At 44.6% G+C, this 27,578-nt stretch overlaps 1 protein-coding gene across 1 annotated transcript in view; it reads right to left on the bottom strand.

The window, feature by feature from the left end:
• The window catches only part of zbtb16a (zinc finger and BTB domain containing 16a), a 103,073-nt gene that overhangs the window by 33,974 nt on the left and 41,521 nt on the right, over window positions 1-27,578 (bottom strand). The window contains exon 4 of the mRNA XM_030361355.1: window positions 5,108-5,194. Coding sequence (XP_030217215.1) covers window positions 5,108-5,194 — 87 coding nt within the window. The remainder of the gene's footprint in view (window positions 1-5,107; window positions 5,195-27,578) is intronic.

Genomic DNA, 27,578 nt, shown 5'->3' with positions numbered 1-27,578 from the left:
TCCTCGTCCACCGAGTGCGTGTGTGTGTGTGTGTGTGTGTGTGTTCCCTGCCCACCCTCTGTGGCAGGGGCCCTGCAGTATTATACTGCACCATGGATGCCACCGGGTCCCATCTAAGTGGGGTACAATGGAGGGGCGGGGGGGGGGGGGGGGGGGGGGGGGGGAGAGGGGAGGGGGGGTATATGGAGTTAATATAAATATTGTCCCTGAGCTTATCGCTGCTGTGGCCGGAATGTTACAATGAAAATCTTCAAATTCATCCCCTTGTTCCCTTTGTGACAGCACAGAGCCGTTCTGGTAGGTGATCCGTCTCCGTCTCCCATCCTTCTTGATAATAACTATATCTATTTGTTTTCCCACATCCCTTTGTGCGTCGCTGTATTTCACACGGAGCCCTAACACAAACACTGGTTGGCGGCGCTACGGTCGCACAAACAGAGACTTCCTACATTGCATCCATCAGACCGCGGCAGCATCTCGCTACAGCTGGAAAAACTCATTTAGATCTTATCCAGGGTTGCGGGGGGGGGGGGTGGAGGACGTTAGGTGGGGGGGGGGGGGGGGGGGGGGGAGCGGTTCAGAGAAGAGTAGGTGGTGAGAGAAAAGAGATGGGGAAGTAGCACAAGAAGAAGTGACTGTCGAGGAGCTAGCTCTTGATTTAATTTGGCCACTGATAGTGCCACGGCCCACTGCTGCTCGTTTGGAGAGACGAGAGCAGGTGAGGGGAGGGAAGGGGCGGGGGGAGAGAGCGAGGGAGCTAAAGCTAACAAATGTTGTTGTGTATCCAATGCACAATGACAAATAAAGTCTATTCTAAAGGGCTGGATTAAGTTATTCAACTCCGTCGCTGCGTATGTTTGTGTGTGTGTAGTATATATATATATATATATATATATATATATATATATATATATATATATATATACACATACATCTGTAACCTCAGAGTCCAGTGGGAGTCCCAAGCATTTATTTGTGACCTCAGATTCCAGTAGCAGTCCTAAGTATCGTTTTTGTTTGGTATATTCCAGTATCACTCGTCATTTGAGGTCGTTTCATTTCGTAGAAAATATTTGTTGAAAGCAGATCCTTTTAAACCCATCTTGTCTTTCCTGTCTGTGTGTGGTTTGTGCATTGCTGTGTTTTCACTCGTCTGGTGAATGAGATGGGTTTCACCTACAGCTACCACCGTAACCTAATCAGTGCATTGGCACGCCATATGGCAGCCAATCCTGTCCACGCCGCCGTGCCGAGGCTGACCTCGGAGACAGCTTCAAGAACTACCTTTTCTTTTCCTTTTTTTTTTTCTGGATTAAATGTGTGTTTCTAAATAAACTAAAAACCGTAGCAAAAAAAGGCACATGTACGCATACTACCTTTGTTTACACTAACAATCTAACCAGGAGGAGGAGGAAGAGGAAGAGGAGGAGGAGGAGGCGCAGGCTGATGGAGGGGTCAAATGGCAAACCGCTCCCCCAAAACTTGCGGTGCTTTGCTGTGTGTGCCTGTTTGCATTTTGAATTTGAGTGCACAAAGAGTGCTCGCCTGTGTGTGTTTGTGTGAGTGTGTGTTTGTGTGTGTCTGTGTGTGTGTGAGTGTGTGTGCACGCTTCAGGGATGCCTGCAAAGGGGGGAAGAATATTTGCTTTGCTTATCGCCAAGCTAATGCTCACTGACATCTTAATAACATCACAATTAGCTAAATGCTAAACAGATGCCAGCGCTGGCCTAATGTGATTGAGACGATCGACACTTTTGACGTGACCCCTTGTGCAGTCGCAACCGCCTTGGCCTCATTTTACTGAGTAACACCACAGATTCCTTGAGTGTGTGTATACATAGCGTGTCTGTGTGTATACACGTGAAGAGATTCTTCAGAAGCTGTGTGTGTGTGTGCATGCGTGTGCAGTTTTGTGGTGTTTGCATAGACTGATTGTGAGACCACCAGTGTGAATATTTCTACAGCCACATGCATAGCAATCGTTGGGCATGTGGACGGACAGACAAAGACAGACTGTTCTGGACTCCCTTCTCCGTCTCCCTCTTTTTCTCTGTCTATATCTCTCTCTCCAACCAAACTAGTTCTGGCTTGAGAAAGGAGAGTTGTTTACTCTGAGGCCTAAGTCACACTGAGTACACTTACGTGCAGGAGAGCGTGAGGAAGACACACAGTGAGAGAGACACACAGAAAGAGACAGTTTGAGAGATGTATTTACATTTTTAACAAATAATATTTATGTCAAATGAATACAAATATCTCAAACAAATAAATCAGGGGGAGGGAGAAGAGAGAGAGAGAGAGAGAGAGAGAGAGAGAGAGAGAGAGAGAGAGAGACCACTGATTATGCAGCAAACCCTGGAATAAAGACCCCTCCTGAACACCTCCCTATTGAGATGAAATATCCTGGTGTTTGAATTCCAGAGGAATTCCATTCCCACACGCATCAAAATTATGAAGAAATTTAAATAAACCGAAACACCATCCTGTGGTTGAGCCTCAGTAAGTGTGTGCTGCGTGAGCTGGTGCGTCTGGAGCATGTGCTGCGATGAGGACCCGCCGCACATTGACGGAAACATTAAGCAATCCAACGTCTAAAACACAGCCTGGTGAAGAGATTCTTCAGAAGGCGTGTGTGTGTGCGCGCGTGTGTGTGCGCTCGTTTGTGTGTGTGTTTCTGTTTGTGTGTGCGTGTGTGTGTTTATGTGTGTGTGTTGCCAAGTGAGATGAATTCGCAGGGACTGGGGGATAAACAGCAAACCACATGCAGCTGCTTTGCACGGACGTGCGTACATGGAAACGCACGCACAAACGCACACGCAAAAATGCACAGCCGCACACAGGCAAACGTACAAATACACACATGGGCGCAGACACGCACAGCTCGAAGATCTGCTGCTCCTTGCTTACAGATAAACACCCCTCTACATGAGGAAAACAAAACAGCAGCAGGGACAGCATGAAAACGAGACAGAGAGAGACAGAGACAGAGACAGAGACAGAGAGAGAGAGAGAGAGAGAGCAGTTGTTTCAACCTACCGGTTGACTATGTCACAATAGCAGCCATTCAAAAAGGAAACATGAGGCTTCATCACCCCAGTAAACGTGGTAGCCAGGCCAAATATTGTCAACAGATAAGATGAGGCATGACCGGAAAGCAGACACCACAATACCTTTAGTGCTCTGGAGATTGAAATGGCAATCTCTCTCTCTCTCTCTCTCTCTCTCTCTCTCTCTCTCTCTCTCTCTCTCTCTCTCTCTCTCTCTCTCTCTCTCTCTCTCTCTCTCTCTCTCTCTCTCTCTCTCTCTCTCTCTCTCTCTCTCTCTCTCTCATATATTTCTATATTTATTTATTTATATTTAAGTATGCAAAATCAGGCCTTGAAATTACATGTTAAAGTTAGCTCTTTCTAGAGGAAATGTTGAAATTGCAACAGCGTTTGTTCAGCAGATTTCTACACGAAAGCTCTGAGAGATGTAATGGCAACTTCTCCCCCCCTCGTGGGCACTGCTGTTGCATTAGTCAGAATGGAAGACCTTGCACACACACACACACACACACACACACACACACACACACACACACACACACACACACACACACACACACACACACACACACACACACACACACACACACACACACACACACACAGTTCCAGACCAGACTGGGGTCTGTGCTATATTTAGCGTTCTCCCTTTTTTTTCCCCTGCTGTTATGGCTGCTGGATCATTAGCCTCATTTAACCCTTTCCTCCCATACCTCTAGGTCCCAGTGTGTGTGTGTTAGTGTGTTAGTGTGTGTGTGTTAGTGTGTGTGTGTGTGTGTGTGTGTGTGTGTGTGTGTGTGTGTGTGTGTGTGTGTGTGTGTGTGTGTGTGTGTGTGTGTGTGTGTGTGTGTGTGAGAAATAATCTTCCTGCAAACTGCATTACCATGTCAAGTACAAAGTGTGTATGTAATTACGATATATGCTTGTGCATGTGTTTGTGTGTATGTGCATTTGTAAAAGAAATAAGGCTAACCTTGAAATTAAGGAAGAAATACATTACGGGGATTCAGGTGTGTGTGTATGTAGGCTTGTATTCTTGTGTGGCGTGTGTGTGTGTGTGTGTGTGTGTGTGTGTGTGTGTGTGTGTGTGTGTGTGTGTGTGTGTGTGTGTGTGTGTGTGTGTGTGTGTGTGTGTGTGTGTGTGTGTGTGTATGGCGTGGTGGGGGGGCCGGGGTAGAGTTACACGTGTGTAGTCTCAAAGCTTTCGGTCACTGTCTTCATTTTTTTTCTCCCCTTTTCTTTGCTGGTGCTACAATCTGGTAGTAATCTGACGACCATGTTGGGCGCAGGGTTAAACAAGGGAACAGCAGTGGGGCTGGCAGCGCGCCAGCGTTATGTCACTCACCAGAGCACATGTGGGGAGGCCGTGCGCACACGCATACATGCATTACGCTAAATATGTGGCGACACGTGGTGCCTGTGAGCACTGCTGACGTCATGTAGCAGCCGCGCTGCTTGGGTCTCATGCACACACACAGGCACAAAGGCATGTGCGCACACACACACACACACACACACACACACACACACACACGCCTATGCACACACACACAAGCATGTGCGCACACGTGTCTCCTGCTTTTTCCTAAAGCAGGAGTGCAAACCCGGGGGAAACGCTGTGGTATTCCTCCACTTCCGCAGAGAGAAAGAAGCGATGCATATAGTAGCTGTGGACGGAGGAGGGCCAGTGGGTTTGTCTCACACACACATGGTGCTGTTGTACAACATGTGCGTGAGTCAACCTCTGGAATAACATGTTGATATGCATGTATTGCATGTATCCCTTTGTCAGAGCCTGCACATGTGTGCACAAGTACTTTCAACATGTGTGCATGGTCATGGTCTCTTTGTGTGTGTTTTTGCATGTGTTTTGCTATGTTTTGGTTTTATGACTCCCTGTGGGATTGGGCATATGTGTGTGTGTGTGTGTGTGTGTGTGTGTGTGTGTGTGTGTGTGTGTGTGTGTGTGTGTGTGTGTGTGTGTGTGTGTGTGTGTGTGTGTGTGTGTGTGTGTGTGTGTGTGTGTGTGTGTGTGTGTGTGTGTGTGTGTGTGTTCCTACCGGTGTGTATATGCCGATGAGACTCCAGGGATTCTTCGGTCTGGAACTGGGCGCCACACTGATCACACACGATGGCCTTCTCACCAGCTGGACGAGGACAGAAACACACACAAACGTCAATGTTAATAAACCCTCCATACACAACACACACGCCAGCCTACACTGCCAGTATTTACAGATTAATTGGAAATTAAAAGGGGTAACGGACGCAAGCATTTCAGGCATGCATTGCAAAGATGGGCAGTGTTACTAAACACGTGTTCCGTAAAATAGACAAATATAACTTGGAACCCTTCAATCTTGTTGAGGTTTGTTTGTGACTGTCGCAGTACACAGGGTTTCGGAAGGAGCATCAAAGGACGTTATACAGTATTCATATAAACAGCCCGGCAGAAGGACAGGTGTGGGTATGTGCTTGTGCCTGTTCTATTGGAAGCACAGAGAAACCTCTCCAAACCTTGGTTTATTCTTGGCACAGTGTTAAGAGGGTTACAAAAGGAGAGAGAGAGAGAGAGAGAGAGAGAGAGAGAGAGAGAGAGAGAGAGAGAGAGAGAGAGAGAGAGAGAGAGAGAGAGAGAGAGAGAGAGAGAGAGAGAGAGAGAGAGAGAGAGAGAGAGAGAGAGAGAGAGAGAGAGAGAGAGAGAGAGAGAGCGAGAGAGAGAGAGAGCGCGAACCTGTTTAATGTTTACAATGATGAATTGGCAAGATCTTTGAAACAATCGTGTACACCTGGTCTTACTCTTTCGGACACGGACATCAAATGTCTACTGTTTGCAGATGATGTTAGTATTCTCCCCCATCTAAGAAAACCTTACAACAGCAATTAGATATTCAGCAAACCTTCTGGGAGACCTGGGCCCTGATAGTTTACCTGGATAAGAGCAGAATCATGGTCTTCTATAAAAGACACCCAGATGTGAGGAAAAACAATATAGGTCATTTCTGAGCTGACAGTAAAAAACATACTAGTATATGTATTTGGGACAAAAATTATCACTTTGACAAGGAACTTCAACCTGGCCATCAGTGATTTCAAAGGGGAGAAGAAGGGCTTTTCATGCCTTAAAAAAGTTTACTAACTTGGATGTATCTATTCCAATCTCGCTCAAAATATAAAAATCCATAATCTAACCAATTCTACTTTATGTCGCTGTGGGGTCGGCTGGCAATCAGAGCCCTGCATGCTGGAATTAGTATGACAATTCTAATCAGTACAGAGGAACACCCCCAACGATGGATGCCGAGCCGATTTCGGCAGATTTCCTCTTTTAAATAACATTTAAAAAAAAAGAGCAATAAAATTCCATAACGCTTAAATGCAAGTTGGCCCAATTCCTACCATTATTAAGCCCTCCATTGCCAGGAGGCGAACAAATAGAGGAGTCCTCTAAACCAGCTAGTCCTGAGACTCACCTCCTCTTAGGAGCCTCAGGACAGCCCTCACACAAACTGGCCCTACCAAATTATAGCTCAAGAAAAATATGAATTAATTAGCAATTGGACTACTGGACTATTGGATCTTCCACAAAAAAAAATGTAAGCAAACTCCCGTTATTTGGCTCTTCCCAGACAGTACACATCAGCAGACAATTTGACCAACCATGTACACGAACAGAGGAAGAACTAATTTTGTGCAGACTCAGCTACCACAGCCTGGTCATAGAGACTGAGAGACACAGGCAGCCCCTAACAGCCTGGAGAGGACAGGCTTCTTCAACTCTGCCGCACAGAACAAGGGGGAGTCAGAACAACATTTACTGCTACACTGCAGCAAATATAGAAAATAAAAACCAAATTCTTGTCCAAAATACAATCTCTGACCAGAGTAAAATGTAACATTTACCATGAAAAAATACTTTGCTGACCTAGAAGCCCCTAATATAGTTGCTCCCTCTTAACCTCTTCATCCTGAAATGGCCCGTATCCGGGAAAAGCCCCTCCCTCCCAAATGCAAGATGTTGAAGGGCAATTCATTCCATGAGAAACCAAGGTATGTGACACACCACAAGAAAGATTAGATTCTCAACCCTAAGTTTATCATAACCATTTTTAGCTAACAAAAAAACGAAAATTCCAACCCCAAACAAAATAAGAAGCATTGGGTTCTCAAGACATCTTCCATCTTCCAGATTTTACCTAACCTACCTCTGCTAAAACCTCAATATTTTTGCTGCACTTTATTGGCATTCAATAATTACCCAGGTACTCATCAAAGTGCTAGAGGGCTATCATAACCCGTGCACTTGTGGAGATATATTCTATTTACTTTTGCTTTGTTATTAAAAAACAACGACTCAAAGAATAGGCCCGATGAAGTGGATAATCTGATATACCTCCACTGTTGTCCTCACATCTTTTTTTTTAATTGTTTTATTGTTAAATTTAATCTCTTTTCTTGTTCTCCAGTAAACAAAACTTGAATCACCTATATTGATGTTTTCTTTGGCAATATACGATTTTTCTGTCAATAAAGCTCATTTGACTTTGAAAGGAAGAGCGAGACCGAGCCAGTGCGAGAAAGATTACAGAAAGCACACAATGAAACAAGGAAGTAAATTCTTGGATGGAAAAAAAAATCCAAGTAGGAAGGAAGGAGTGTTGCAACCACAGAACCAGTGGGGAACGAGCTGTACTGTATTGAGCTTGCTCTACCAGAAGCAGAAATGACACGCAGGCTGTACATGACACAGTGTGCTTGCCAGTTGAGTGCTTATGCAACAGGTTATAGAACACACACACACACACACACACACACACACACACACACACACACACACACACACACACACACACACACACACACACACACACACACACACACACACACACACACACACACACACACACACACACACACACACACACACGGCCCCGTGAGTGTGCAACTTGTCTGCCAGCTTTAATGTAACTGCTGTTCTCTAGCTCAACGTGTTTGGTGAGGAGGTTGTGGACTGTTGAAATAATTTGTTTTCTTGAGCATTATCATTATTACTTTGACATTATGCTGTTGATAGAATTGTATATAAATGCCGCCTTTTTGGTGCATGCAAGAGCGACAAATATTGAAAACTGCTACTAGTTGTATTCATGTACAGTTCATTAAAACGAGTGAGAGACAGAAGAAGAGACGGAGAGGATATCAAGATTCAATACATGTTGGTTGTAGGGCTAGGCGATTTCAAATATAATTTTTGTTGGCAAATACCGCAATATTGACATCCCCATATCATATTTCAGGGATGACTATTCACTTTCTCCAAATAGTAAGACAATGACATCATAAGTCATGTGGACACGAAAACGCATCAGGCGGATCAAACCTCCATGTGTGGGAGAGGGGAGCGGCCAGCGACACTGTATCCATGAGTCTTTCCGGACACCTTAAAGCCGCCGGCGCAACATGTGATAAATAAATGGGCCTGCACTGGGACTTTAGTGCGAAGCGATGGGCCCCGGGCTTGCATTGCAGAGGACATAAATCGCCCTTGAAATAAAGAGGCCCTCGCCCGGCCCCCCCACACGGAGGCGTGTGGCGCCCTAACTTACCGAAGGTCAACGCCTTCAAACTTCTTGTTTTCAGTCGTGTTGTTTGGTGTTTTTGACGCAACGGAGCAGCCACCCAGCGAGAGGCCGTTGCCAGCCAAGCTGAAGGCTTGGTGGGGTGCAGGAGGTCGGGGTAACCAAATTAAAGTGATAAATCCTGGGGCCTGTCGCTTTGGCCGCGAGCAGGCGAACTTGTTAGTTTAGGAAGTAAGAGTGGAGGCGGGTGGCAGGCAGGGAAAGGCAAAGGCTCCTAATTTACGTGAACCGTAACTCTTTTCCAGGCGCCTGCGCACACCCTCGCAGACACACACACCCTCGCAGATGCACACACACACCCTTGCAGACACACACACACCCTCGCACACACACACACACCCACAAGCATGGATGTCCACGTGCCTGCTTAAAGAGGGTGCTGAGGAAGTGGTTAACACGAGGATGCATGCCGTTTCTAGTTCCAACCCCAATATGGTTGCACAAATACTGTACAAACCGTGCTATGTGAAATCGTTCCTGCAAAACCTAGGTCGCTAAGGAAGTGGTGAACACGATAATGAATGGCGTTTCTAGGTGCTATCCCAATTTCGTAAATAATAAACAATTCTGAAAAAATTGTGACACGCAAAAGTGTTGTAAGACATCGTGCAAAAGCAGGAAATACATCAGATCGGTGGTGGCGGCAGGAAGGGGCTGCAATAACGGCAGTTCAGCTTCCTCCGCCTGCGCTGCTGACTACCAGCTATCCATCACGTTGCGACAGATTCAGCCCTTAGTTGACATAACATCTTAAGAGCCTTGTCAAGAGTGTGTGCGTGTGTAGGTCAGGTGCCAAATGCCATGGAGGCTGTATTCCATTTTCACTTCTCCCCCCGTCAGAACATATAGGCCTGACTGCGAGGCGTCGAGTAAGCATAGTCTCGATGGTTTGTTGAGAGGAGGTAAGCAAAAAACGTGTGACATCCTGTGTAGGTTTCCGAATTTAACATTTTAACTCTGGCCTACCTCTGCAATCGGAGATGGCCTTTGCATTATCTGAAGTGAGAAGCACAACGTCTCATGTTACTTTAGGATATGTGAATTATCTATAGCCTCTAGCCCTCTCCTTGCTTCTTGTCTTTTATGCACCAACCACCCTATGTCCCTTTCCTTGCATGTGTTAAGATATTTGGAAACATGTAATCATTGGGATTGGGATTCCTAATAGCGCAAGGTTGAACGCACTGAAAAACGCTTTCAAAGACATGGATTTACTTCAATTATTTTCTTTCAGGAGTCACTCATGTCTTGGATTGAACCATTCCTTGCATGAAATGGTATTACAATTGAGTTTGGCGGTATGGTTTCACTCTTTAGTGGTGCTCCTTAAAGTAGGATTTAAAGCATGAGATACAGTTAGATACGGAATACCAACAGCATACAATCATTGCATAATGCTCCCTGTTGTCAAATTCTGTCAACATTTGACAACAGGGAGCACTACACAATCCCCAATTGGGTACATCCGATCTCTCAGCCCATTGTGTAGGTTAAATGCAATACAGAGCAGAACCAGAGCAGGTGGAGGCTGGGGAAGTGGTGGGGGCACACTTAACTTCGCAGATTGTGTGTTTGAGATGGAAGGTCTTTAGATTGATTCTACGTGCGTTTGATTAGCCAGTGTTAGCTGTCAGCTGATAGGGGGCGCATGACTTAAGTGTCCCGCCAGAACGAGCTATGCCCATTCTTGCTATCTCAGTAGAATAAACAGCCTTCACCAGCATGGACAATACTAAAGATTATTTTTATGTTGCCGTTGCAAATTTAATAAGAAGACCAAGTTACAGATCGGGTCCCAAAATACATAGTATTTAGTCGATATTGCATGGTTACCGTCAATTTCAACACAAAGTATCAGGAGAAATAAAATGACTACCAACAGACAAACCCCCCTCAACTATCTGTCCAAATTCCTAGAGACAAACAATCATCACCCTACACACACACACACACACACACACACACACACACACACACACACACACACACACACACACACACACACACACACACACACACACACACACACACACACACACAGTGTCGGCTGATGTGATCTCATAAAGGACCCATTGAGAAACCTCATCCCATTCAACAGTGTACGTTCTCCCCCCCCATCCGACACAAAGATAATTGCTCTATTTGTTTTGTTCTGATATTTGAATACCACCTCTCTGTAAGAGCCTTTTAAAGGAATTCTAATGTTTGCTGTCCGTTGCATTCCAATGATACGAGTCGCACAACAGATATCTCCTTCCCGTCTCTGTAGAATAAAAAAAAATCTAGAACCTTATTGGCCCACATCTTTTAATATTCCTGAAAAACAACCTTCGGTTAAGAATGTTTTTGTGCAGGGAACTTGCTGGAAGAATATGGATACACTTCATTATTTACAAAAATCTTTTCCTTACATCTAGTATATATCTATACCTCAAGCAGGGTACAGGTATTTGCAGATATCTTCTGATTCTCATTCGTTTTTGGGATCTGTATAGAATAATGTTGAAAAACAGTAACCGTGTTTCTGGTGTCTAATCTTTCTTGGAATACACAGTTTCCCCTTTGTACAATATGATTGAAAAACAACGGATTGTTTTGACCAAAACGGTCTGTGGACAATTATTATGCTGGCAAGCAGAACTGGCATCAGAAACAGTGCCGCCATTTTGTTGACAATTATCAGATAAAAAAATATAAATAATAACTCAACAACATGACAATGTTCCAGGACAGAAAAATAGAAAAGATAGGGGAAGGGAAGAAGAGGAAATATTAAAGAGAGGAAAGAGAGAGCCGAGATAACAGTGTATAAGAAGCCCAGCCAGGGGGACAAGCAAGGACACCACAACAACAACCTTTTTTGGCTGTTTGCTGAGCTACATAACTAGGTTACATAAGACAGTACCCACCTTAAAAAACAAAAAGAACTGGCACACAAGTAGACACCACTCTCCCTCTCCGTCCCTCCGTCCCTCCCTCCCTCCCCCTCTCTCCCTCGGCCCATCCTTCCTTCCCTTGCCCTCCCTCACTGTCCCTCCCTTTGTCTGTCTCATTTTCAGTCCAGCTCTCTCTTTCTGTTCTGTCTCTCTCCATCTCTCTCTCATTTTTCTCATGTCTCTCTCTCATTGTATCTCTCTCTCCCCCCCCCCCCCCCCCCCACCCCACCAGCCTCTTATCAGTGGCACAACAGCCACAGAGGCTGCCAACTAGAAAAAAATGAAAAGGGCTGTGGCCCCGGTACTCCCTGTTCCCTGTGCTCAAGTAGGTGTACACTGTCGCGGGAACACACACAAACACACCTACACACACAGACGCGGACTCATACAAACACACACATGTTCGCTCATACACACACACACACACACACACACACACACACACACACACACACACACACACACACACACACACACACACACACACACACACACACACACACACACACACACACACGCTCATACAAACACACCCAGACGAAAATACAAACAAACACACACACACACACATACACAAACAACGACACACACACTAGCGAATAAAAAATAAAAAAAGAGATCCCAAGTAACAGAGTTAACAACAGCGAGAGACATAGACACTATATGCAATTCTCATGTGAGCGATCATATTCAGTGCTTTCCATGACAGCAAAGAGGTCGCTCGCTTACACAACACACGCGGTCAAGACAGCGAGGCAACAGACAAGACATGTGTGCAGGCGCTTGCACAAACACACCCACAAACAATCTACAGGAGCGAGGATCCTGTGCAACAGCGTGGGTGTGTGTCTGGGAGGGTGTTTTGTGCGGGCGCGGGCAGCAAGGGAGCAGATAAAGACAGAATATTCAGGTCGCTTTTGACAGCTTTGCAGTCTGTTGCTCCAAAGGATGTCTGGGGAGGCGGCAAAGCAGACAAATATTGACTCGCTCCGCATAAACGCGCGGCATCATGAAAGGCTTCACACACACACACACACACACACACACACACACACACACACACACACACACACACACACACACACACACACACACACACACACACACACACACACACACACACACACACACACACACACACACACACACTAAAATTGAATTCCGGTTCAAAATGGATGAATTCACATGAAAGCCTCACTCGTCTTTTGAGGTATCATCGCGACTTTGATACATTTTTTTTCTTCCTCTTCTTCTAGTGCTCAACTGCACAAAAACTCTGTTCCATCTGTTCAGCCGGGACACCGAGCTCATCTTATCTATTTTTTGACTTTTTCTTTTTTACACAGCTCTATATCTCTCGCCATCATACACACATACTGCGTGCAAATGATTTGCCAACCAAAACAATGTGAACTTACTCAATGTTATTTCCCCTTCGTCAGAGCTGCCTCGTCAGATCTAATACATTGATCTGCATTGATCTGATTGCTATGCTGAACTATAACCCCCGCCTGTGCGATCACGATCAGGCTTATCGTTGAGCCCTGGCGAAGAAGACGGTATCCAACAACATTGATCATATTATATTGCATCCCCTATCTTACATGCCCCACGCAACTGTCGGCAGTGATCAGGACCTGCAGATATGAAGAAGTTGTCCCTAGACCCGGATCAATGTCTTTTCAAAGCAGGGGTGCAACACAGCACCAACCCACCTCCCTCCCAGCCCCACAAAGGCCAGACAAACCCCCCCCCCCGCCTCCTAACCCCACTTAACACACTCACTCTCACACACGTAAACACACAGAAGGCCAGACACTGACCAAATGTTTCGAGGCAACCCACTGCTTCGAATCGGCTCTCCAGACCAACCCCCCCTACCACACACACACACACATATATATACACACACATGCATCTGGAAGGTGAAAGGTGCCACGTGTTTGGGCTTTGGCTGATCAGCCGCCGAGGCTCTGAAGCGGACTGGGGTCGGTGGGATTTGTTGCAAAACTTCTACAAGTCTGTCCAGGTCTGTTCTTCTAAGGGCTCAACCTCAACCGTGCGTGAAATACGCATCACAGGACTAAAGGTGCGAGTGCACATCCGAGTGAGATAAAAACACGTTCCCCCCACAACGGTTCCCACCCGCACAGGAAAGAAAAGACGCAGATTAAATGCCCACGAAAGAGACGACGGAGAAGCATTATGCCAACTTAGCTTTGTTTTTATTATGAGTATATCCTACCTTAGGCAGCCTGACTAATCAGGACATTTCCTTGTGTAACTTCACACTCCAGCAGCCGTTCAGTCTGGGGCCTCAACTTCTAAGCATGGTAGTGCTGATTGAAACGTTTCTATGATTTATAGAAAGATCTTCCAAATGTAAAACGCAGCTTGAGATTACATTGATGTCTGTCTGTCTAAGTTGGCCGTGAAGTTCTCAAAACAGAAACCATTGTCCAAAAAAAGACCCACGCAAACAAACATAAAAGACAGAGAAAACTGAATGTTGTGGTACAGAGCAGGCGGAGCTGTGAGGATGTCTTACTCTCTCCTATTGTTTTCTGTGCTGCTTTGCCAACTCTTTCGGGCCCTCCTGGCGCCGTAGGGGCGTTCAAATCAGAGATAAACACACTCCGATACAGACGTTGTGTGCGTGCCATCAAAGCTGTGCAGCAACATGTGCACGCCAAATACCTTGCCAAAAGGCTCGTGCAGCATTCAAGAAAGAGAAAAAAGCCCCTCCGCAAAAAAATTTGTAACACAAGATGAGACTTAAACTGTTGAGAAACACCGCAAACTCAATCAGGGGGAAAGAGAACAACTAAAAAGAAAATACGGGAATAAACGGGTATCACGGATACTTAAAATTGTGACCGGGCTTTGAACCCTCACCCCTGCAGCCGGTGCAGAGCCGTTGCCGAGCCATCTGCTGGGAATGTGGCCATAGACATCCCCGTTTTACAGTGCTGTAAATGCATTTATAGTTTAAAGAGAGTGGGGCAGGGGGTGTGTGGTGGTGGTGGTGGTGGTCAGGGTTTACTAGATAAAGGTGAGCACACCAGAACCCATCTGGCTGAACGCAGCACATTAAATACCCCCCCCCCTTTGTTATTTTACTGTATATGCTAAAGGCTCTGTGGTTAAAAGACCGGTGCAACAAAGGCCCAGAAATGCACACGATGCTGCTGCGCCTGCCCATCAACGAGAACAATAATCATGATAATCCCTATCCCTTCCTATTGCGCCCTTCAAGGTATGCGGCTCAACGTTCTTTACATAGATAATTAATCCCTCGGTCGCACTCCAATAGTCTTCCTCTGTTCCCGTGTTTGATAGGTTTTTGTAGGGGGGGGGGGGGGCGGGGGGCGGGGTATGTGGTACAGTCAAAGTACAAGTGAGAGACACACAGAAAAAGATACATGAAATGGAATTTTTGTGCGTTTAGCCTGTGCTCCCCGCTATGCCTCTGGCCTCCCCTCAACGTTCCTGCACAGGTCAATAACCTGTAAAGATTCAGTGTTTAGGGCCCATTATTTCCTGCTTTCAAGTAACACATTGTCAAAGGCAGTTGTGGGTTTATTAAGGCTGCAGTTGCAGGGCCAAAGGAGGTGTGTGTGTGTGTGTGTGTGTGTGTGTGTGTGTGTGTGTGTGTGTGTGTGTGTGTGTGTGTGTGTGTGTGTGTGTGTGTGTGTGTGTGTGTGTGTGTGTGTGGGGAGGGGGGGTTAGGGGTGGGTGGTGTGTCTGTGAGGGGGGAAGGGAGAAAAGGCTCAGACACACCGGGAGTATAAGAATACCGCTGGAAAAGAGAAAGAAAAACCAGGAGAATTCACCTTTAGGATCTTTAGAAAAGTTCAAGCCCCTCAGAACTTGGGATGATGCAACGTGATGTAAGTTTTGGAGGGAATAGAATTATGTTTTTCAAGTTCGGTGAACCTATCACAACTAAAGGACTTTTGTTAGGTCTTAGGGAATAAGCCATGTGCATGTTTGGCTGCTCTTACTACAGTGCCTGCAATAGGCCTACTCGCTCCAAGTTGTTTGTTGTAAACAACTATTGGGAACAGAGCGGGAACTGAACTCTGAGAATGGAAAAGTTTAGACCATATGCCGGTGCGGGGAGTCATGCGACGGCATCTGGAGCTGACGGGACAGCCAACTGGCTAACCCGTCAGCAGAGAGGAAATGCCTGAAATATGCAGTTTATCTTCTTCGATCTTAACTGCAATCAGGTGCATCGATTTAATACTTGTTTATTTCTCGCACAACTGGAAAGCAAAATCCTGGTATTTCTCATAAAACTACGGAGGTATAAAAAGTTAACAAGTGCAGGCTTCAAACGAGGAATCGTATCAATTATGGACAACGTTTTAAAATTGGTGTGCTATTAAGAGGATGAAACAACAGCAAACACACGGTCATCATTTCTTTCAGTGATTGCCAAATGACACATGCATGATCCGAAAGTATTTTTTCCCCATTCAGGTCAATTACTTTTGTAGTATTTATTGATTCATGTATTTCTATATCTATATATTTTCCTTTACGGAATGTCATCAAAAACATCATCTTAAACTTATTTTGAAAAGACGGCACAGTTCATATATTCCGTGAAAACTGTTTTCCGAACCAGACTAATCATTTATCGACCAATGTATACAATCATCTATGGATCATTTTCTTCTTCCTAGGGGTTCCTGGTATGCAGTTGAAAATATTCTACAGCCAACTGCTACTGATAACCCATTGCAAAATCTGTTGCTATGGCATGCTAACCACACACACACACACACACACACACACACACACACACACACACACACACACACACACACACACACACACACACACACACAGATATAGACATTGCAAAACTAATGCTGTGGAGTTGACACAGCACTTGGCAGGCAGCCAAGTATGGAAGTGTTTGGAGTATGTGTGTAAAGTGTGTGTGCGGGGGGGGGGGGGGGGGTCATGTGCATGTGGCTATGTGTACATGACTGTGGGTGTGTGTGTCAGTGTGCATGTGTGAACGTAGGATCAGCTGAGGCAGAAATAGGCCAAACTGTGATTGCACGGTTCAGTGGGTTCGTCCCGTCTCTCCCGTTGTATTTATATCGTTTCATTTCTCGGTTACACAATTGTGGATATTAATAAGAAGGATTGATAAACCAATCTTTAACCCTACTCGAACATGTGAATTTTTGTAATAAAAATAATAATAACAGTGTAAATTATGAATACAAACAGAATAGTTTATTGGCCTGATGATGCAGGCAATGGATAAAAATAAATAAATAAGAAAAGGAGGAATCTGCACTGTCTTAACAATCTTTATTATGGAATCCCTGGCTGACTAACACCCTCTCCCGTTCCATCACTCTGCCACAGAACAATTCACGGGGGCCTGAGGGGGAAAGCAAGTCTGTTTAAATCCAGACTGAAAGAGTCTTTCCCCTCATCTAAAAACAAACTAATTAGTATTCAGGGGCAACTAGCCTTGTTGTGTTTTAACACAATATCCATGCGTTTTGCTTTAATGCCCACCACCCTGTGGAATTAACTAAATAAAAGCAGTCCTTGCGCATCCTGGCCACTTCCAAATTCTCTCTCTCTCTCTCTCTCTCTCTCTCTCTCTCTCTCTCTCTCTCCCTCTCTCTCTCCCTCTCTCTCTCCCTCTCTCTCCCCCTCTCTCTCCCCCTCTCTCTCTCTCTCTCTCTCTCTCTCTCCCCCCTCTCTCTCTCCCCCCTCTCTCCCCTCTCTCTAGTCAGGTTGATTCACTCTCCAACACCCCCATCCCCAAAAAAATCAAAATAAAGTTTCAAAGCGTATTTCATGAGGGAGCCCTTCCATAAATGGGATTCATAGCTTTCTAATCTCCGTTACGAAATTGATCTAAACGTTTCTTTTTCCCAGAGCTATTGGCCAATTTACAAAATGCAATAAAAGGTTGTGCCAAAGAGAATATTTATTTTTCTTTAGGATTTATGTCACCCCAGAAAAGAAAAAAAAATGCTTTCTTCATTTGGGGCTTTTCCCCCCTTGATAGTTTACAAAGTCTAAATAAGGAAATAAAAGTTAAATAAAAGTTCTGAAGATTATATAACTAGATAAATAAATAGTATTGCAGACACAAGAGCAAACAAAAGCACTTGGAAAACCAATGGCAAACAGATGAATTAGGCAGTAAAAAGGTTTTAGGAAATATTGGCAGAGATAAATGCTAGGGGGTTAGCTTTCCATCAGGGGTGTAGAGCAATCATGCTAGGATCCTGGATTATGTCTACTGTACACACTCATTTTTTCTATTATTTATCTCTTTTTTATTTCAACTGACGTATGTCGCATGCTTGGAGGTTAAGATAAACCGATTAAAACACAGACACAAAACAAGGCGATGCTGTGTGTGTGTGTGTGTGTGCTTGTTGCCTGCTGGTTTGACATTGGGATTTCATTAACATACCAACAGCGCAATAAAACACAGCGTTGCATTACTCCTGCAGTGAATCCCTGTGGCCGACGCCTAACACAATGGAGAGGATTGTTCCGGGGAGAAGTGATGGACAACTGCATGATTTTCCACACACACACACACACACACACACACACACACACACACACACACACACACACACACACACACACACACACACACACACACACACACACACACACACACACACACACACACACACACACACACACACACACACTACTGCAATGCTAAAAATCCCAATTGGATTAACTCCAAACTTGTGTCTTGTTTTGTTACAGGCCGCACATACCAGGATTCGATTTCAGGAATGAAGGAAAGTGGCTGCAGAAATCGAATCGCCGGCTAAAGAAGTATTTTAAACAACAATGCCGGGAGAACAATGTTTGGCCGCCAGGCTTAATACTGGAGAATTTTAATTCAGATGCGAGACGGTGCTTTCACTTTGCACTAAGTGGGTCAGCCGGTCTCCTGTCTGGATGGCGACGGCCTAATCTTTCCCGTTTATGCCGCCTGAGTCCGGGTATTGTTGTGCATAGATGTTGCTAACAATACCGCTCATTGATGTAAAATAATGCCTGACTTGATTAGGAGTTTTTCTCTCTTTTTTTTCCCCTCACTCGACGGCTTCTGAGTTTTTGAGGGTTCTCTGGTGATAAAAGAATGTCCCAAAGTGGAAGAGAAAGGGAAATGGGACTGAGTTTGGCTGCTAAAGAAAAACTGATGCAACACTGATGATAAAGAATTGGAGAGGATATGAGGATATGAAATCGCACAAATACTAGACGGAAACTTCAAGCATTGTATTGCCCTGGAAATTGGTGTCACGGAACCCTGTGATTAAAAAAAAATAGGGGCTGATATTTGATTCTGATTTCTTGAATTTATTGCATCAATTTACAATAATTCATTCTACGGAATATCTTCCCCTAGCCGTGGGCATAATTAATAGGTCTTCAAATATATCCATTGCTTATTCGATTTTTAAAAGGTTTAAAACAGAAAAATGTTGTAACTTGGATCAATTTAAGTGTTTAGAGTGGGTGAAATCAGGACTCCAATTAATTTGTTGTAGACATTGGTGTCCTTTTGAATCGAACTACCAACATTCACATCCTAAATGAAACATCGAAATGAAAAAAGGCCTCACACAAACAGTTCATGGCCTGAATACATGTCTCGATGCAATGGTGCATTGCATGAATATGTGTGTGTGTGTGTGTGTGTGTGTGTGTGTGTGTGTGTGTGTGTGTGTGTGTGTGTGTGTGTGTGTGTGTGTGTGTGTGTGTGTGTGTGTGTGTGTGTCGCCCGACACATTTGTACATGCGCAGGCACAAACCCACACACACACGAACACACAAGAATACAAATCCATACTAGCCACAGGCTCCTCTCCAATCTATTTTGTGCTCAGCTGGTTTTAAATGAAGTTATTATGACTCATTAAAATGCCCGCAAGCTTGTGGAAGTCGGCCAATTACTATTTAAATTTAGCCTCCTCCTCTCCCAACCAGACCCCCTCAGCCTACCCATCTCTACACCGACTACCTCTTATTGTTGGGCGCACATTATGGGGCCAGGAGCATCCGTTTTGTGACCCACTAAGAACACACATGATATTTGTATTGTAGTGTGTTAAAGTTATAGTATAGTTATGGCATACTTTCGGTTATCTGGTTCCTGCCTCATCCCAGCTCAATGAGATTGTTGCCCTACAGTATGCCACTGCCATTTTGGAGTGAGCTATTCCAAGTCTGTAATAACTTCCATATTTATATCATACTTGTGATTGGCCGAGGCCATGGGAAAGTAGGTCTCACATTGCATCTGATTGGCACACACGTTCTCAGCCTTCATACTACTTCTCGCTGATGTTTGTGATGCACGCATGCCAACACACACACACACACACACACACACACACACACACACACACACACACACACACACACACACACACACACACACACACACACACACACACACACACACACACACACACACACACACACACACACACACACACACAATTTTGTGATGCCATGAGACCAGATCCAAATGATTCCACCTGATCCCCTTTAAGAACCCTAGACTGATGCCTATTTTAACTACAGACAGAAAACACGTCTATGTTGTTTTTCTACTGTATCACTCACATCTCCACTCGAGCAAACGAAGTGGCGGTGCCTGGCAATAATTGGCCCTTTCGTCCCTTAATACACAGCAGCAGACGCATCAAACAAACACATGCACAGACGTAACCAGTCTCTCTCTCTCTCTTGCTTTCTATGTGTCTCTCTTTCTCTCTCTGTCTGTTTCTTGCTTTGTCTTTCGCTCTGTGTCCCTCTCTCACTCTCTCTGCTCTTTCTGTCTGTGACAACAAAGCTGCAGAAAGGAGGGGTTGGGGGGCATGATTTAGACTAGAGAAACCAAAAGTCAATGGACTGTGTTCTTGTTTTTGAGCAGAAGGCACACTATGTACTGTACTAGGAGAGGCCATAAAATACTATCTCTCTCCCTCTCTCTCGCACGCGCGCTCCCTCTGTCCGTCTCTCGCTCTGTCAAAAAGAAAAAAAAGAAACAACAGTCTGGTAGACACAGGCGTTTCAGCAATCACCCTCCATCAAAACACTTTGTCTCGTCTGCAAAAATAACACCTGGCACCAGAGCAGAATACCAAATCACAACCATTAGAGAAGCGCTGGGGCACCGCGCTACTTAGCAACCAGAGGTTTTTAAAGCTGCGATAGGACAATACTCTGGAAAGAGAAGGATCTGTCTGGGCTTCACCCCCCTCTCTCCGCACATCAGACGCCTGTTTGTTATAATGTCCTCTGAAAGAAAAATAATTAAAATGACAGAACAAATAAAAAGCAACACAAAAACAAAGAATGTATTTCAATAATAATATAATATAATGTGATGTATTTTTTTTAGAAGTATTAGTAGTATTAGTTTAATCCATTTGATTATATATATTATACATTTATTTATTAACTTTTTATCTAAATTTTATTTACCAATGTCATTATTTACAGTTTTTCTCGATTGTATACACACAAAAAATTTAACTATGCACACAATTCTGAAAACTTGAAGCTCATGTATCAACGACAAGACTCCAGACTGCTAAACTCTAAGCACACTGTTTTCACACATAGAAATTCTAAATCACATTTTTGCAAAACTCTAATCACAAATCTCATAATTTAGCACACTTGATTCACCTGGAAACACTGGCCTTCAAAATGCAACAACTAATTACCTATAAGTCTAACTCACTTCTCACCCGTTAAAACTCAACTGGCAAAACACTTCAATCATGTGTCAGAGCATAAAAGAGGCCTCAGGTGAGCTCTGCTGTGTTGTAGATATGGTCCTCTGGCCTGATCAGGATCGGAGGTGGGATACAGACTGATTTACATGTAGACCTGTTTCACCTCATTTATATTCTTATTTTTATTTTATGTTGGCCTACGAAAAGCTTTTTATGCAGTCAGTTCAGCTGAACATTTTACTGTATTACAGTAACAAATACGTAAATATTTGCCTCGTTACCTTTTTGTACTTGTGTACTGATTTCTTCATTATATCCCGCGAAAGACAAAATAAACATTTTCTTACTGTAGTGTTTTTCATTTTTTGTTATCAGTGCAATTACTGTACTGTAATTTTCCAAAATAGGTAACATTGGTGTATTGTCAGAGCAATGTTGAGGTATCGACAACTGGTGTACAATATAACTCTGGGAAGCTGGGATTGTGAGTTTAGCCCATTGGAGCTCATTGGATAGACAAATATGCAATTGTATCCTATACTGATACAAATGTGTCAATGCAATAGTTATATGATATATTCACAGTACTGTATTACAATATGGCAAAAGTCTTTATGCTATATGTACCACCTAATTGCAACTTTAAAATAGAAAGCTATTTCTACAGTAAACAATTTTATACATTGGAATATGTAACAAGTGTTTTGAATTGATCACACCAGTGTTTAATTGATGCTCTCCAAGATGTATTCATTTGATAGCTGTGTTTACCGTTTGGTAGAAAAAATCTGTTTCGAGAAGAATTTGTGGAGTTCTGACAAAATTATCTTCTCAGAGTTTTGAAAAATTGAGCTATAGTTTCCGAAAACGTGTTTAAACGATTGATAAAAAATGCATTTATGTGCATTATGTGATAATTTCTCTAAAACTAAAGCAATTACTATTTATCCAACCAGAAACCCAAACCTGTGAGATCCAAGAATGTTATATGGCATTTAAACAAATACGTCTCTAAAACATATTTATGAAGATGATGTATATTTAAACATACAATTCATTTAAATTAGACTGTGTTCATTGTATGAAAGCATATCTCTATATCTATAGCGACATTATTCTAAGTACAGTGAGCGTCCACCGACTATAAATTTAAATGGGCTGATTATCAAATTTGAGACCTTTTCATTTCCCAGACTTAGTTTCACATTCTGTTTCTCTCTTCAGATCGGTCTGGCCTCGATCCAGTTGAAAGCCTTTCCCAGAAAAAAAGAGAAGAAATACTTGGTCCACCCAGCGCTCTGGGGAGGGCGTTTCAGTTCATGACGAAAAGAAGGGCGCCGCAGTCTGCCAATATAAAATAGTGATGGAGGTGCCCTAGGAAACTGCCGCAATGAAACAGTACTTTTCCAAAATAGACTGAATAACAATGTAAAAGAATGAACCTAGTCTAGAATATGTTTTTGCTTTACATCCAACCGGATTCAGCAAGAGTGAAGAGAGCATGAGCGTCACTCTGATTGGCTGGAGTTTTCTGAGCAACATAAGGCCGCGGCCATATTAGGAAGTGAATGGCTGCCAAACCCAAGGCCAGACTGATGTTCAGTCTCAGCTCCATCATTTCATACACTTTTTAATCACAGCGTCACTATTAGTCTTCTTCCATCCCTCCAAGTCCTTTGTTAAAGCCTGAACAACTCCTAGTTGCCACCAAGATTACTTGTCTTTAGGAAACGAGGAATCAGGGCCTGGATATCAGCTTTTACATCAAATGTTAAGAAAATAAACGCCAAGAAATGAATATGATCGTAGGAATTGAATCAATGGATTGTCATGTTAACTTTTTGAAGTGGCCTTTTTGGGGTGGATTCATGATTTTGGACTTTGCTTTTACTGATAATCTATGTTTACATATTTTATCGGGTTATTATACTGGTTAGTACATAAACACACGGGTTTGGCTTCGATTTGTAGCTGGCATGCCTGTGAGTAGCAAGTAGAAATATTTACAAGGGAACAATATTTGCTAGCGGGCAGGTTTTGTACGCAAGCAATCACAGGCATTAGGCCAATCACATAAAAAAAGAGAAAAATAAAAAACTGTATATACTCCACCCCAGACAGAATGTGTCTTCCTCCAGACGCTAGGCTGAGTACACTCGGCCAGTTAGGGTCGCAATCACGAGACTGCCCGACCCCCCCACCACCCAGCACGCTGTGTGCAGCTCTGCTTGTTCAGTGTTTCTGAGAAGCCGCCCACAGGTGAGAGAACATCAGGTTCCTCCGCAAAGAGTGCACTAGTGCAGTCTCCACTTCCACTGAAGCACCCCCCCCAACACACACACACACACACACACACACACACACACACACACACACACACACACACACACACACACACACACACACACACACACACACACACACACACACACACACACACACACACACACACACACACACGTCTGCATCGTTTCTTATCTCGACTCGGGGGAAATATTAATCAACTGTGTGTGACAGCGAGAGGGGCTTTACTGTAAACAGTATGCAGCGCCACCCAGCCCTAATCACTCCGAGCACACTGTTATCCTGCACCTGTCCGGCTGCCTGCCTGACTGCCTGTCCGGCTGTGCAGCTCTGTGTACCTCTGTCTGACCCCTGTGGTATCCCACCTCCAGCGCCGTCACGTACCAAACATTAACGGTTCAGGGGAAGTATTAACAGGACGTGGAGGAGTTAGTGTGTGTGTGTGTGTGTGTGTGTGTGTGTGTGTGTGTGTGTGTGTGTGTGTGTGTGTGTGTGTGTGTGTGTGTGTGTGTGTGTGTTGTTGTTTTTTTGTGTAGGGGAGTGCGAGGTTCCGATGGGAAATGAATCAGGAACCAAGCCGGTCCTTCATTTAGGCTGCTGGGGCCATTCCCACTCTCTTCCCTTACGGACGTTTGTGTGTGTATGCGTGCGCATGTCTGTGTGTGACAGACGCAGTGAAAAATGAAAATGCACATGAGAATAACTGAACTTGGGAGATAATTTATTTTCTTGCCTTCTTTTTTTTTCACATTGCTTTTAATAGCCTTTTTCCTTCTCCCCGTCTCTCTCATGCAACAACACAGATGGATTGACACACACACACACACACACACACACACACACACACACACACACACACACACACACACACACACACACACACACACACACACACACACACACACACACACACACACACACACACACACACACACACACAATGTGTGGTTTGGAGGGCAGTCGGCATTCATTAATATTTGGAGTTTGGGTACAGTACAGTGTGTTCCTGAATACACATCTGCGAGCGATCATAACCGCTGTGGAATGCTGGCAGAACATCCAGAGCTGCCGGCACAACTATGATGTCAACTATGTCATCATCACACAGAGGGAGGGGCTGGCCTGACGCCACCCCGACCGGCCCGGACCACCAGAAAGACAGGCAGCAGAGAGACAGAGGGACAGAGAGACGGGGAGCTATAGAGAGAGACAGATGGAGGGATAGAGAGAGATTGATACACAGATAGGGAGAAATACAGACACAGGGAGAGACATACAGACGGACAGAAAGACAGACCAACAGAGAGTGAGAGACAGACAGACAGAGACAGATGGAGGGACAGACAGACCAAGAGAGGAATGCAGACAGACAGAAAGACAGGCTGACAGAGAGAGAGAGAGGCAGAAAGAGAGAGAGGCGGGGGGGGGGGGGGGGGGGGGGGGGGACAGACGGACGGAAAAGACAGAGGGACAGACCAACAGAGACAGACAGATTGGGAGACTGAGGGTTGGAGAGACGGAGAAAGATAGAAAGACAGACCTTCAGAGAGACAGACAGAAAGAGAAGGCAATAGAAAGAAAGACAGACAGACATCAAGAAAAAAAGATAATATGCTGTGTCTCACATGACAACTTTCCATTCTGTCAACACAAAAATGTCAATATTCACTCTAGGAATAAACATACAACTCACATTAACACTCACGCATTCCTTTCAAATGACTCAGCCATGACCACTAAATGAAAGGAAACTTGTCCAGCTCCCAGCTTCACCTGCTAGTATACTTGGTGAGTGACCCCAGTGAGGAGAGAAACCATTTGAGAACACTTTGTGTATAATTGACAGGCATTCTCTAGCCGTCCTTACGAAGAAGATTTAAAAGTGCTCATTACTTTATTACGAGCCACCTGGGATGTATTTGCACAGCAGGTTTCATGCATTAAATACACTCAATGTCAGTAGTCAATATAATGTTCTGAGAGTGAAGAAATCTTGCCTGATAGTTTTCTCCATGCCTCAGGACGAGGTCGGGTACAATGAATAATTCCATACATGACTAAACGTATGCAAGGAATTTGGGTGTGCAAGGCCATCGTTACACTACTACGACATATGTGACCCTTCAAAATAAAAGCCCTTATCAGGCTTCCCTACCCTTGATTCAGGCTGGTTGTTGAGACTTGTCACAGCATACATTAAGGTTGTAAAGGTTGAACAAATTGTGGGGTTATGTCATACTGCTGAGTCATGTCACACTCACTCACACACACACACACACACACACACAAATATAACCACATTTATCTCAAGCTCCCCGGACTAATCTGGGGAATTTATTTGTGTAAACATACAGAGAGGATCATAACTTTACAGATAATAAGGAGAGAGTGAGAGTGAAAGAGAGAGAGAGGGTTAGTGTTATTAGTAACTTGTATATCTGTTATGCTGCATTAGCTGGCTTAAAAACAAGCTATGAGTCATAATGTTCTGGTCCAGTTGATTTTGGTTGGCTAGACTGTGTGTGTACGTACACACACACACACACACACACACACACACACACACACACACGGAGGCTCACAGAGTCCACAACAACAAATCTCAGATTTAGGAGGCAATTAAAAGGAGATAAAGTCACTGACCACCAAAATATACCATCAGACACACGCACACACACACACCAAACCACAGACAAACACGCACCCACACAAGAAGATCACTTTGACACTGCGGTGGACGCAAGTGTTCCTAACAGGGGCCAACAAAAATAACACACAAAAATAACACATGCACGCGGTCAGACGCGCACACATGCACGCACACAGGCCGACAGTTGCTCATAACAAACAACAGCTAGAACAGTCAGGGGAGGGAGGGAGAGAGAGGGAGAGGGAGAGAGAGAGAGAGAGAGAGAGAGAGAGAGAGTTGGCACAAGGTAGACTGTACATACTGTACCATGAGAGGTGGCAGGCAGCCCAGACTGGGCGGGACTCCAAGTCCTCGATAAAACACAACACAGCGAGCGGGAGGGAGGGGGGGAGAGGAGAGAGAGAGCAAAAGAGAAAGAGAGGCAGCGTGCTCCGTGACAGAGCGAGTGTGGTGAGGCGGGGAGGATGAGGGGGGTGGGGGGGGGGGGTGTCTGAAGCGGCAGCACATCCGTGGCGTGCCGTGCATACCAAAAAGACCCACTCAGAGTCTCGCCCTCCCGCACCCCCTCCTTCCCCCCCAGCGCTCTCACCGTTCCCCTGCTCTATGTTAATGTCTCACAGCCCAGGTCTCTCTCCCTCTCGCTCTCCCTCTCTCTCTGTCTGTCTGTCTGTCTCTTGTTGCTTATTGCCCTCGTTTCGAAGATCTAACAAGGTGTGTGATATGAGAGGTGACAATGATGTGTGTGTGTGTGTGATATGAGAGGTGACAATGGTGTGTGTGTGTGTGTGTGTGTGTGTGTGTGTGTGTGTGTGTGTGTGTGTGTGTGTGTGTGTGTGTGTGTGTGTGTGTGTGTGTATGTGTGCCTGCGTCTGTGAGAAGATTCAGCAATGATAAAAAAAAAAAAAAGACAGATACATAACATCTATGCATTAAAAGTCAAACAGCATTGGAGGAGGAACGAGACATGAATCAAACGAACGTTCCCCTCCCCTAACCGCCCGGGTGTCGACAGCGAAGACGCTTGTCTGCCTTTCAGCGTGAGACCAAAGCCAACCAGCACTAATGTGTGTATGTATCCGTGTGTGGGTGTGTATTTATGCGTGTCTAGTACTGAGAGGCTGTGGAAGAGAAGGAGAGAGGGAAAAAATAAATAAAGTTTGTGCACTAACTGCTACCGCTTGCTAAAAATACATTACCCACATCTTTAGCTAGGATGCACTTGTTTTGGGTGT

This window comes from Gadus morhua, chromosome 7, assembly GCF_902167405.1.
Source record: "Gadus morhua chromosome 7, gadMor3.0, whole genome shotgun sequence".
NCBI classification, from domain to species: domain Eukaryota; kingdom Metazoa; phylum Chordata; class Actinopteri; order Gadiformes; family Gadidae; genus Gadus; species Gadus morhua.
Note: the sequence above shows the minus strand (reverse complement) of the source record. Positions and strands in the feature narration are given on the sequence as shown.